The 13,737-nt window shown below is 35.7% G+C and overlaps 1 protein-coding gene across 2 annotated transcripts in view; it reads right to left on the bottom strand.

Moving 5' to 3' along the window:
- LOC128015260 (pre-B-cell leukemia transcription factor 1-like) overlaps nucleotides 1-13,737 on the bottom strand; it is a 70,626-nt gene that overhangs the window by 14,171 nt on the left and 42,718 nt on the right. For both annotated transcript variants that reach the window (XM_052598964.1, XM_052598965.1), the window contains exon 3: nucleotides 2,532-2,776. In XM_052598964.1, the coding sequence (XP_052454924.1) occupies nucleotides 2,532-2,776 (245 nt within the window). The remainder of the gene's footprint in view (nucleotides 1-2,531; nucleotides 2,777-13,737) is intronic.

Here is a 13,737-nt window from a genome sequence, read left to right on the forward strand (position 1 = left end):
AATTAAAGGTTTGGTTGTGAAGTGAGAGCAACTAAAACACATTTATGGAGTTAAAAATGTCTGTAAACGTGTCATTTCATTTACTGGTATTTAATATTATTTTTGAATGTAATAATAAAATGTGACTTCTACACCAATGCAACTTATTGTTTTTTTTGACCCGGTGCAACATATCTTCCTGAAAAATACAGGATTTTGAAGCATAACATTCTGAAGCTTCTGTTTTCATGAACATTTCTGTTAATAGTTGTTGAAGTTCAGCTGGAGCACCGTCCTAAACTACTCTGACAGTGTGTTCTGCACTTCTTCTCCACAGCAACACGGCCAGAGAAATGATGTTCAGCTGAGTTTGTTTTCTCCCAGAGTTCTGTGCTTGCGGTCTGAATTGAATGTGATGAGACAGAAAGACTCTGACGCTGTGAAATGATACAACAGGACAACAAATAGCCGAAGCGTCTTTCTGCTGCACTGTCCTCTATAACAACACACACACACACACACACACAGCGTGAGCAGTACCGTCTGATTCACCAACCAATCACTTCTGATGAATAAATCAACTAAAAGGCTCAGAAATCGGTCTAAAACTCACGAGCGACTGCTTTGAATCGATCTAACGACTCACTCATTCAATCAGCCCAAGTGAATTTTTTTTTGTCATATGTATTTCGTATTATGCATTCGTATTTGTCACATTATTTGGTCATACTTTATTTTAAGGTCCAATATTCACTGTTAACTAACAACTTTAGCCTCAATAATCTCCTTATTACTGCTTATTAATTATTTAGTCAGGTAGTTGTTAATTTTGGGTAGGATTATGGTTATAGAATATGCTTATGCAGAATATGTGCTTTAGAAGTAATAAACAGCCAATATGCCAGTAACATGCATACTAATAATCAACTAGTTATTTCGTTTTTCTTTAATACTTTTAATGTTTTATTTCATTTTTATTTTAGTTAAAAATAATATTTTTGTTATTTGTATTATTATTATTATTATTATTAAATATTACAATTTAGGTGCAATTTAATTCAGCTTTATTTATTTATTTATGTATTTCCAGTTAATAATTTTAGTTTTTCCAATCTTGCCTTGGCAACTAACTGCAATACATTTAAAAATCTCTTCTAATATTTATATTTTATTTTATTTAAGCATTTTTCAGTTGACAAAAACTGTTTAATAATATTAATTTATTTTATAATGTATAACAAAGATTAATAACCCTGCAGTGGATGTTACCAAAAATATCATTTTTCTTTAGTAAAGTTGTATCATTAAAACTAATCCAAGAATCGGAGGAATCAGAATCTTTGCATTTCTTTCTCATTTCTCAACCCTGTTAACCTGCATCACATTCTGAACATTCTCTGCTCCTTCCTGGTTTTCCATGAGCGTGGGAACGTTGTTCTGTCAGCAGTGACACCGGACAGACCTCTGTGAGGCGTCTCAGACAGTAAAACAGGAGGGTGTGTGTGTGTGTGTGTGTGTGTGTGTGTGTGTGAAATCACATCTGAGCTGCTGAAACACCCAGAGCATCTCAAACACACTCTTCACATCATCATCTGATCTGACAGACTCTGGGATGGAAAGGCTGCCTGCTGAGCCACACACACACACACACACACACAACAAGAGCAGTCAAACAGATGTTGCACTAATCTAAATGATGAGATAAATAGAAGTGTATACGTTGCTGGTGTTATGTCACACGATTCTTCAGTGAATGTTTATCCAAATAAAATAAAAATGACTTCTATCAGTCAAAAAATCTCTCTGGTTTTGAATATGACAAAGTTTTATGATGTTTAATATATCAGTGAAATCCTCACAAATTCAGATTAATAGAATAGTTATACAATCAAACAAACAGTGTTTATGTTGTAAAATGTATCAATTTATGAATTATTATTATTTTATTTAGACTGTAGTTAGCAGGGTTGTTATAGTGAATATATTTATTTATGACACTAAAATAAAAACCATTCAAAAATGTTGCTTACTTGACAGAAAATAAATGCTAATTGAAATGTAAATAAAATAAAATAAAATACAATTTTCTCGTTTTAATTTTGTTTAACTTGACGTACTAAAATAACTTAAGCTAAAACAAAATAAAAATAAATAACACAGGCAAATAAAAAAAATATTAAAAATTACAAAAAAAATTACAAAATTACTAAAATTTTAACTTAAATTATAATGCATCTCTAAGATACTAAAATAACAGTTTAAAGCAGAAGATAATAGAGTATTACTCAGTTCAATTCAGTTCAGTATTATCACTATAAGTTCAATATTATTGTAAATAATTTTATTTATATAGCTATCTTTTATATGATATAAAATAGAATTCAAATTGAGTTATTCAAGCACAGTTTTCACTAATATTATTGTTAGTGAGCAGCATCCCCTGTAAACGCGCTAGAAGCTTTCAGAATCTGTCTGTCAATATGTTTATTTTTACAAACGTATGGCCGTGTTCCACGTACTGTCCTGTAGCACATGTTCTGCAGTTGTCTGACCTGTTCGTACTTCTCCAGCTCGGTGTGGTAGATCTGGCGGATCTGGGTGAGTTTGGCTCTGTAATCTGAGTGTTCGGCTGAGTTATCTGCTCCGACTCCAGCCGAAGCCGCCGCCGCCGCCGCTGCCGCCGCAGACCCGCCCCCTTTCTCCGGCCCGGACACGCCCTCCGCCAGCAGCATGTTGTCCAATCGCATCAGCTGGGCGTCGGGAGACTCCTCCTCCTGAGCGCCACGGATACTCAACACTGGAACGACACAAGCACGGAAAGGTTATTCAAACAGCTTCATATCCCAGGATGCACCTTGAGAGTCTGACACGACGGGTCCGGACTCATCGATCCACAGAGGATCCGCTCTTTCTGATGAATTGTCTGAAACAAAAAAAAAAAAAGAGCAAGGGTGCAGCTGACTTTGCCAAGTTTTATGATGATACAATAAAACTTCATCTAATTCATATCATGAGCTTCCCACTCAGTGCTGCTGCTCTGTGGCTGTAAATCTCAGCATCCCTGCGCTCTCCGGCTCTGACACTAGAGGGCCTGAGCGCTTAGAGTTTACATCAGACTCACTCACACACACACACACACTGGACATCTCACACTCACACACACACACACACACACACACACACACGATGGACATCACACACTCTCTCAAACCCACACACACACACACACACAGGACCTCATACACTCACTTACTCACACACACACACACACACACACACACAGGACCTCATACACTCACACAAACACACACGCACACACTGGACCTCATACACTCACACACACACACACACACACACACACACACACACACGATGGACATCACACACTCTCTCAAACCCCCCCCCACACACAGGACCTCATACACTCACTTACTCACACACACACACACATACACACACACACACACACACACACACACAGGACCTCATACACTCACACAAACACACGCACACACTGGACCTCATACACTCACTCTCACACACACACACACACACACACACACACACACTGGACCTCATACACTCACACACTCACACTCACACACACACCCATACACACACACACACACACACACAAACACACTGGACCTCATACACTCACACACACACACACACACAAACACACTGGACCTCATACACTCACACACACACACACACACATTTAAATCATTCTATAAAGAAACAAAGTGTTTTTCAACCATATGATATTATACAAATAACCATTTCATAAATTAACTATTATTTTTCTGTCATTTCATTTGAATATATGATATTTCATTTCATATTTGACACTTATATAAATATAATTATATTAAAAAATTATATATATACTACTTTATTATTGCAATACTGCATTATTAAAATATTATAAAATACAAGAATATTTTATTTAGAAGTATTATTATATAATTTATACAGAAATCTTTATATAAAAACTATACATAAACACATACATTATTATTATTACATATTGATATTTATTTGTATATCCTTATTTTAAAAACTACATAAAATTAATAAAAATATTATTATTAGTTGTAGCAGTATCATTATAAATAATGGCATGTATATAAATACCTTTATATAAAAACGAATACTTTATTATTATAATACTACATTATATAAATACTAGAACAATATTATTAGTAGTAGCAATATCATTATAAATAATGATATTTATATAAATATAATACTATATCATTTTTGACACTTGTGCAATATATAAAATAGAAAGAAATGTATATAAATATAAAAAAATATTATTTATATTATTATTATGCTTAATTATTTTAATTTAGTAATGCAATAAAAAATTATATATACAGTTCAAATTTAAAATACAATCCAACATCTAGTTTTCTCTTTAAATATAAATTGAGAGACTGAAGTGTGGAATATAAAAGGCTTTTTCAGCGTATTCAGCTCTGAGCGGCACACGATCCTGCTGCCAGCTTTGATCTCCCTTCTATTTTAATTATCAGTGACATTCTCGTCTCTCATCTAACGTCACATCCAGTTAGAAAGGCAGAGGTAGATGTAGTCATTTCCTCACAAGTTCTGACACATGGGCAAAAAAAGCCACTGGGAGACGTTAAGGCTGTGGTGGGATGGTCATCTTCGGCGTGAACGCTGATTGTCTTCACTTCATTAATCCAGAGACAAAGCTGTGCAGCGGTGCATTAACCCCAGACCGGTCTCAGACGCCGCGGCGGTGAGAAAGAGGCCGGCTGGATGGCCATCGGGAGGCTTTGGGAGGGGGACGTGACTCTGACCTCCTCCTTAAGTCAAAATACAAAGACTGTTGGGCGAGCTGGAAAGGTCAAGAGTTCACGGCTGGGACCCTGCAGGAGCCCGAATGAGAGATTCTGTGTTTCTGAGTTTCACGGGACACAGAACCATCCTGCTTCATTACCAAACATAATTCATCCAACATGAAATGTATGGCTTCAGATGGGGAATATCTCACAGGCTACTCATATAACACAGATTAGCATCATGTAGCAAAATAAATAGAAACTAATTAAATCATTTGGAAAAATTATAGAATTACTCTTCTCAAAAAAACAAAACAATTTATATATATATATATATATATATATATATATATATATATATATATATATATATATATATATATATATATATATAATACCTTCTGAAGAAATATTGTCAGACTTCTTTTAAAATAAAATAAACAATAAAACTTTAAATAATTTGCCAAATGATGTCAGACTGCATATAAAAACAGATTGTTATTCCTTAACAAAAATAAAAATAAAAATAAATAAATAAATAAATAAATAAAATATATATATATATATATATCTTTTTTTTTAAATAAATATATCGTCTAAAGAATTTGTGTTAGACTCAAAAAAATAAAATTAAATAAACAGATAAAATAAAATAAATCAGATAGCATCGAAAAATAGCTGTACTGAACAAGGTGTGATTTCTTATTCCTAAAAAGTAAAATAAAATGTTAAATAAAAAAAAATAAATAAATAACCCTAACCGTAACATTCATTAACACATATATGACCCCTTTAAAAACTATTGCCAAGGTAATATATGTTTTCACGCAAGTCTGTGGGATTTTTTTCATCTGTTTTATCTGAAAACTGCAAGTTTGATCAATCAGTAAATTAACAGCACCAAAAAGCTTTCCAATAAAACGCCACAAAGCAGGTCTTTCTTATTTGATACGACTCCTGTGATATCACTCAATTACTGAAAGACACAAAGCAGAACATCACGCAGTTTAACTCATAAACGCCATATTTATATCCCATTTTAATGGGATCTTAAATCTGAACTTTCTAAATACTAAGACACTCTGACTTTTATCACAATATCCAAAAACCAGAGAATAAGGACTCAAACGCAGCCATCACACAAGTTTAGCACATGTTTCACAGCACTTAAAACCAAGACTGTGAGCACAAGAGAGTCTTGACAGAAACTCAAGGCCAGCAGAATTCCTCCCAACGTTATAAAACGTCTAGACTGTCAAGTGAAAATGGAACATAAAAATTCCCAGCTCGCGAAACGACGAGGCTCCTCTCTGCCAAGAGCTGGTTTCACATTCGCGGGTGTTTATTTGACTTGGCTGGATGAACCTCCACCATCAGTCTGTAAAAACCAAAAGATGATCGACACCGAGCGAACCCCCCGAGCCAAACACAATACGATACAAATGGCACAGGATCAAAAGTTAGCAGAAAGAATACATAATATCTGAACATGCAAGCGTGAAAACTTTTATGGAGAGCCGGAGCGGATTCATGAGCTCGTATTGAGCGATGCTTCATGCACTATAAAACCAAAAGTCAGGTTTACAAGTGCACTGTAAGAGAACGGACTGAGGTGATCTCGCATCCTGATCCTGTTTATGGTTTCACACATGCTCGCCACAAACCGCGGAAAACACACGGCTGGAGCATCTGTCAGGAACGCTGTGACACCGTCAGGATCCCGTCATTCCTCAGTGACAGCGGACTGTTACACAGAGCAAAGGAGCAAAGGACGAGAGCACAGCTGCTCTTCATACAGCGGATACACCAGAGGATCAACAAGTCAAATGAGTAAAAACAAGCACATGTAAAGCATAAGGCTCTCGTCATAAAATCAAAACCAAAATAAAATATAAAAACACATTTAGTAAAATAATAAAATCAAATAAAACTAAAATACATTTCAATTCCTAAATTCATTTAAACCTTAAGACTTTTTTTTTTCTCATTTCATTTTTTTTTTAGATTTAAGTTCATTTTATTGGAATCCTAGAATATGACACATTTGCTTAAAAGAAAAACAAAATTAAATCTGTAAAAAAATTAATAAAAATAAATAAATAAATGTGTCATGTGACTATAGGCCTCTATTAAATTAAAACAAAACAAAAAAATATATTTTTTTTTTACATGTTCTGAATAAATGTGTCAGACTGTAGGTTTCTATATAAAAAAAAATAAAAATAATAATAATAATAATACAATTATTTTCTAAATGAAGTCAGATCTTACAGAAAAACACCCAAGCCGTGTGATTTGAAGAGTCATTCGTATCCGTAGCATAAATGTTGTGGGACAGGTTACGTGCCGAAGTTTAATATTTAGCGTTTAGGTCCAAATATACAGTTCTAAACGAATTCTATTTTCTATAGATTTCCTAATTATTTCCTTTATTTCTTTTCTGCCAAATGATTAAACCTGAAATAACATTCCTTTATGCATTTATGCTCAATTTACACTTGGCTAAAGAGTCAAAGCTGCACAAATAAACCACACGCGGGAATCTCCTTCAAGACCACGTCTCAGCGAGACAAATGATGATTTATTTACCTCTCTCTCTCTGGTAAACGAGAGCACATAATTAAAAGCACTGAATGGATTCTCTTAAATAAATAGGATTAAGCAGAATGAGGTAAAGGGTCCTGCATGTTCAGAAGAGGCTTGGCTCGGGGTCATAATTACACGACTCACTGAAGGCCACTTTACTCTGTAATGGCAGGCTAATTGATTCCTGCTAATATTTTCCAGCGTTGGAGCTGCGTGATTCCTCCAGCAGGGCAGAGCTGGGAGAAAACACATCCCTATCCTTGTTAACATCACTTTCTCTTGAACAATTCCTCAAACAAGCCAGGAATCATTTTCACTACATTCACATCCAACCAGCTCTGAGATCACACACAAGATTATAACACTTCATTTAAAAAACTAAGAAAAGGGTTTTGAAAATCTGATTAAAAGCTATAAGACTGAATACTTTCTTTATGATGTAACAAACAAATGTCTCTAGGTCTGAAATAAAATAGAATCCATTTTTACATATTTGAAGGAAATATGACAGATTCTAGGATAATAATACAATTAATTAAATGTAATATATCTAATTGTTTTTTGTTTTTTTTTATTTAAGAAAATGTTTCATATTCTAGGCTTCTAATAAAATTAATTACATTGAAAAATGAAAATAAAAAATACATAAAATAGTTTTTCTTTGTTTTTAATTTAAGAAAATGTGTCAGACTCTAGACTTCTAACAAAAAATTACACACACACGCACACGCACACACACACACACACACACACACATATATAATTCAATTCATTATCTTCTGAAGAAAATGTGTTAGACTCTAGGCTTCTAATAAAATAAAATAAAATAAAATAAAAACAATAAAAAAAATAACTTTTTTTTTTAAGTAAAGATGTCAGACTCTAGGCTTTTATTAAAATAAATACATAAATAAATAAAATAACTCAGCACTTCAGAGAAAAAATATCCCTATCCTAGCCTTTTTTTTATATACAAGCCTGGAATCACATTATAACACTTACATTGAAGCAATAATAATAATAATAATAATAAAGTGTTATAAAATCATATTAAGTATAAGACTGAAAATTTCCTTTATGAGGGAACGAGCAACTAAAATCCAATTCAGAAACGGCTCACAACATGAAACGGTTAACTATAATTCCTTCATTAAGATATGAGATCAAGTGATTTGTGTTCCACTCGTAAGTGCAAGCATCTCCGTCTAGACATTACTGAAGATTTACTCAGCTGTTGCAAGTTACATCCCACATGCACAACAGGAACAATATTTGCAAATAGCAGAATCAGGCTCGCTCTGCCAGATCAGCGTTCAGAAGATCAAGATTGGCTGCTTTTACTTGAGCCGCTAACCCAAGACATCAGCCGCTCGATTCAACAGATTGTTAGAAGAGCAACAAAACAAACGGGAGTTCAGGACATTTGCTCAACCCCACAGTGTGTGGCCTTTTACAAATCAAATCAATATTTAATAAAAACCCGAGGCCACAGGCCGACCAGACAATGGATTTCCTCACCATTGGTTTATTTATTGAAGACGATACGTTTAATTTCCGAGAAACCCAGTCGTGTTATTGGAGGAAAGGCGCATGCAGGATTTATGCATCTTTTCTCAAGGTGGCTCCTCTCCAAAAGCCTCAGCCTTAGTTTAGTTCTCAGAGTCCTCTGCATTTTCCATTAGCCAAACATCAAGTGCTTCTGCTTCATGCCACTCTCCCACAGATACTGAAATATTCATTGAACTCCTATAAAAGGAGGCAGCGATCGCTCCGGCTGAACCCATCCGAACTGAACAAGCACACGGCGCAGATGGGAGTTTGTGGCTGGATGGTGTCCAGCAGGACCGGAGGAGACCATCAGACACCTCCTTAAATCTGTGCAATCAGGAGACTGTTCGTAGCATTTATAATGACAGACTGCTGCTTTAATGAGCAGAAGCTGCACAAACTACAGCGGGATTGACTCTTACAGCTGGCTGTTTCTTAAAACGAGGAGTGACTAAAAATATCTAGATGGAACACAAAACAAAAGAACAAAATGCAGCAAGGTTGATTTTTCAAGCAGGACTATTTTTAACTTAATATTGTGTATTTATGGCAGGATGCTTAAAAAAAGGACAGCGCTTTTAATGTGCAATCTATCTAATTGCTGAAGTACAGCATGCTACATAATTTTTTTTTTTTTAAATGTAAACGTTAATATAATATATTATGGTAATATTATATATATATATGTATGCTTTTTATTTTATTATTTTACTGTATGTATATATATATATATATATATATATATATATATATATATATATATATATATATATATATATATATATATATACACACACACACACACACACACACATATGCACACACACACATATGCACATATGCATGCTTATATACATATAAATGTCCTGTACTTAAAAGGTACTGTATTATATTACAGTATAAATCTCTTAGCAACTATCAGAATTATTAGATCCCACTATATGTGTCATAAAAATTTAGTTAGAATCATTTTAAAACGAGGCCAAGATATGACTGCAATGACTGCTTTCATTTCATTAGAGCAATATTATTCTTATTAACAGTGTATGTCCTCTACATGTGCTCGTGGACTGTAGTGAGGAGGGCATGAGATCACATGTATATCTGTGTGTCAGCGGTCTGACAGCAGGACCGGTTTCCTGAACTAATTCAGCTCTGAATCCGCCCAGCGGTTCATGTTTCTGATGGATAAAACACGGCTGTCAATAGCCGGAAGACCTCGTGATCCTCTGTGAATTAATGCAGTCGTGTCACTGGAGGCGGTTGGCATGGAGATTCTCAGATACTGTAGCGGTGAGATGCTGATGTTGAACGGATGATGTTTAGGTCTGCTGTCAGTCTCGGGTAACAGCGCATCTGCTTTGTTTCACACGGACAAAGACACACACTGCTGCTCTGTTCTGTGTGCGGGAGAGGACAAAGACAATCATAGATGTCTTGCCTTTTCTCAAAAACAAACTAGATTTAGCTACATATATATTATATATATATATATATATGTGGATGGATGTATAAAATACACACAAACATATATTTATGTTTGTGTGTGTTTGAATGCATGTTTATATGTGTTTGTTGTTTGTTTGTGTGTGTGAGTGAGTGTGTGTGTGTGTATAATAAACTGCATTATCAAAAAGTAAAATGCAAATACATTTAGTAATGTTGTTATTTAGTGGACTGATTAACAGGTAGACAGATAGACAGATAGATAGATAACCGATGGCTTCACTGGTACCGACTTCCAAACAGATGGACAATCTTTGACGGTGAGAATGAAAGTCTGATTAACCCTTCGTGCTGTGGTTGAGCTGAAGCGCTGGGCTCAGATTGACGCTGACAGCTCTGGCTCTGTCTGTTGTTGTGATTCAGAGCGGATGCAGCTCTTGATAAATCAGGGCGGGACGACGGTGGTCCCGTCACAACACAGCCACCAGAGTCGAGACGACAGCTACATGCTAATTCAGTGGCGCCGTTACTCATTATACAGTCACAAGTGTACTGGAATGGAAAGAAAAACTACACACACCGGGAAGAGTGCGACAGGACTGGATCTGTTAAACCAGGCCACCGCTGTCACAACCCTGGACAGTCAGGATGCTGGGAAACGGGGTTACAAGGCATCAGACAACACAACAGGATCCCTCCGAGCAGATAAAGCCTTCATAACATACATCAGTGTTATAGAATGTAAATTAGCATTTTAAAGACCTGAAGCTGATAATGGATCACAGAAGACACGTAGAAAAAGACACGTAGAAAAGGTGGTGTATTAATCAGTCAAAAACTGATTCACTAGTCAGAAAGTCAATTAAAAGAATAAGCCCAGCGTGCATGCACATACATGACACATGGCTAAAACAGAGCTGACAGGAGCTGTGTGTGTGTGTGTGTGTGTATAATGACATGGGTATGACACAGGTATTACAAGGAGAGGGTGACTTATGAGGACATAAGCCATGTCCCCATTTTTCAAAACGCTTATAAATCATACAGAATGAGTTTTTTTGAGAAAGTAAAAATGCACAAAGTTTCCTGTGAGGGTTAGGGTTAGGTGTAGGGTTGGTGAAGGGAGATAGAATATACAGTTTGTAAAGTATAAAAACCATTACGCCTATGGGACGAACACACTTTACACAAAAACAAACGTGTGTGTGTGTGAGTGTGTGTCCTGATGAGAAGCATCCCCTCAGCCCGAGACCAGCAGCTCCCAGCCCAGTGGACCAGCACAAGCCCGGCTCACGTCTGGCCCGCACAGGCACCTCTAGAGTCGACTCTAATAAAGCTAATTATAATCATTAGAGGCCAGCCAGGCCCCAGGCTACTGCTAATGACACAGCCTGAGCTGGAAACCAGAGATAGAGACGGATAGACGTGGAGATGGAGAGAGAGTGAAGTCATTCATTAGGAAAATAGCGTTCCTCATTTCAAAGCATCCTGCGCCGCGGGCCAGACATATTTCTCTAGATCTATTAAATATATGTGATCTATGAGCTGCAGTTCATCAGGGCTGCGGTCGTTCTGCATGCATGAGTTTACATCACAGCACACTTACAATGCACAGCCACTTTTACAGAGAGTACAGAAAGAGAACAACATCATGCAGTAAGATCAGGGCTCAGATGGAGTCAGTGTGAGAGAGTTCAGGATTAATCAAGATGAAACTTACAGAATCAACATATTGCTTGAATTTCCTGACTGTTGAAAATTGTGGTTTTTGTAAAGAAAAATATTTTTTGAAACGTAGAAATTTTATATATATATTGTACGTGTATATAGATAGATATTTAAAATATTTTAGAAAATATTTCTGAAAAAATAATTGTAAAATATTTAATTACATATTTTACATAAATAGTAAATTACATATATATTACATAATATTTGATTTATTTATTAAATAAACATTAATAACATTGAAAGAAAAATAAAAAACAACATTCTGATAATTAACAATAAATATTATTTAAAATATTAAATAAATATTAAATATTAAATATATTAAAAATAAATATTTTTAAAAAAAATACAACATAATATATATATATTGGCCCAATAAAATGTATCAGCGGATACTAGTTGTTTTTTTATTTTTTTATTTACATATATACATATTTTATATACATATGCACGTTACTGTTTATTTTTTAAAATATTTCATTTGTATATATTTTTAACCAGATCATATATTTGTTATTGCTAATTTACTGTATATGTATTCACTTATATAGTTTCACATACTGTATGAAGGCCAATATATTGAAAAAAGTTTATTAAAACGGGTCAATAAGGTCAATATTTGTTGCTTTGTTTATATAGATATTATTACACAGGTTTCTCATGTATATATTTTAATATATGGTCAGTTCTGTGAAGTGCAGGCCAAAATATAAACCCGAGTTGTATGAAGGCCCCAGTCGCCCCTCACACCGGATCAAGTGTCCATTTCTCAGCCCCCCCCCGAGGGAACGAACGGCTCGAGACAAGCGTGTCATTAAAACCTGCCCTGCAGCTCTTTATTAAAGTCCTTCCTCCGTCAGTCTCCAAAAGAGCCACAAAGGCCAGCCAGGGTGACCAATGACAGCATCAGCGCTGATCACGCACGGATCACGACACACAACTCAATATCAGACTGAGATCATGTGACTGTCGAGCCCTGATCGGTCCAGAGTGGATTCATTAATGCTGCTGCTGGTTAAAGAGTCTAGCTTTACAACTAGCTGAGTTCACCAAAAGCACTTAACCTCACGTTCCTCCAGAGAAACTGTCCCCACTGTATCTGGACCTCACTCTGGAGAAACAGCATCTGCTAAACGGCAAATCAACTCGAGTTACACAATGGGTGTCAAGTGAGCAGCTGAAGTAATAAATGCATAAATAGATTGGATAAAGTGTGGAGTAAATGCTGCGTTTAGGATGTTGGCGACACAGATTGCATGAGAAATTCTCTGTCAAGGGTGCACATTTGTGGCACATTTCATAAAGCATCATTCTCTCAGCCAACAAGTTTATGTAAAAGTGATTAACCATAATTAAGACATAATTAACCAAGTGGCAGTAAATTAGAGCAGCACATGTGAAGCACTGGAGGGATGAGATCAGCTCCGGGAGGCGTGTTTGAGACGGGGAGGAAATCAACCTGTTCATGAAGTCAGAGTGTCTTACCCATAATGCACTGCTCACCTCATGCTCTGTGGTGTGGAAGGTTTATTCCTCGGTTTAAGTGTAATTATGGGTATCCAACGAAACACTGATGGCTTTCAAGTGAAGCGAAGTACATTGTTGAATCAAGTCTCTTTCGGCTGGTACACAA

The sequence above is a fragment of the Carassius gibelio genome, chromosome A6 (genome assembly GCF_023724105.1).
Source record: "Carassius gibelio isolate Cgi1373 ecotype wild population from Czech Republic chromosome A6, carGib1.2-hapl.c, whole genome shotgun sequence".
NCBI lineage: Eukaryota > Metazoa > Chordata > Actinopteri > Cypriniformes > Cyprinidae > Carassius > Carassius gibelio.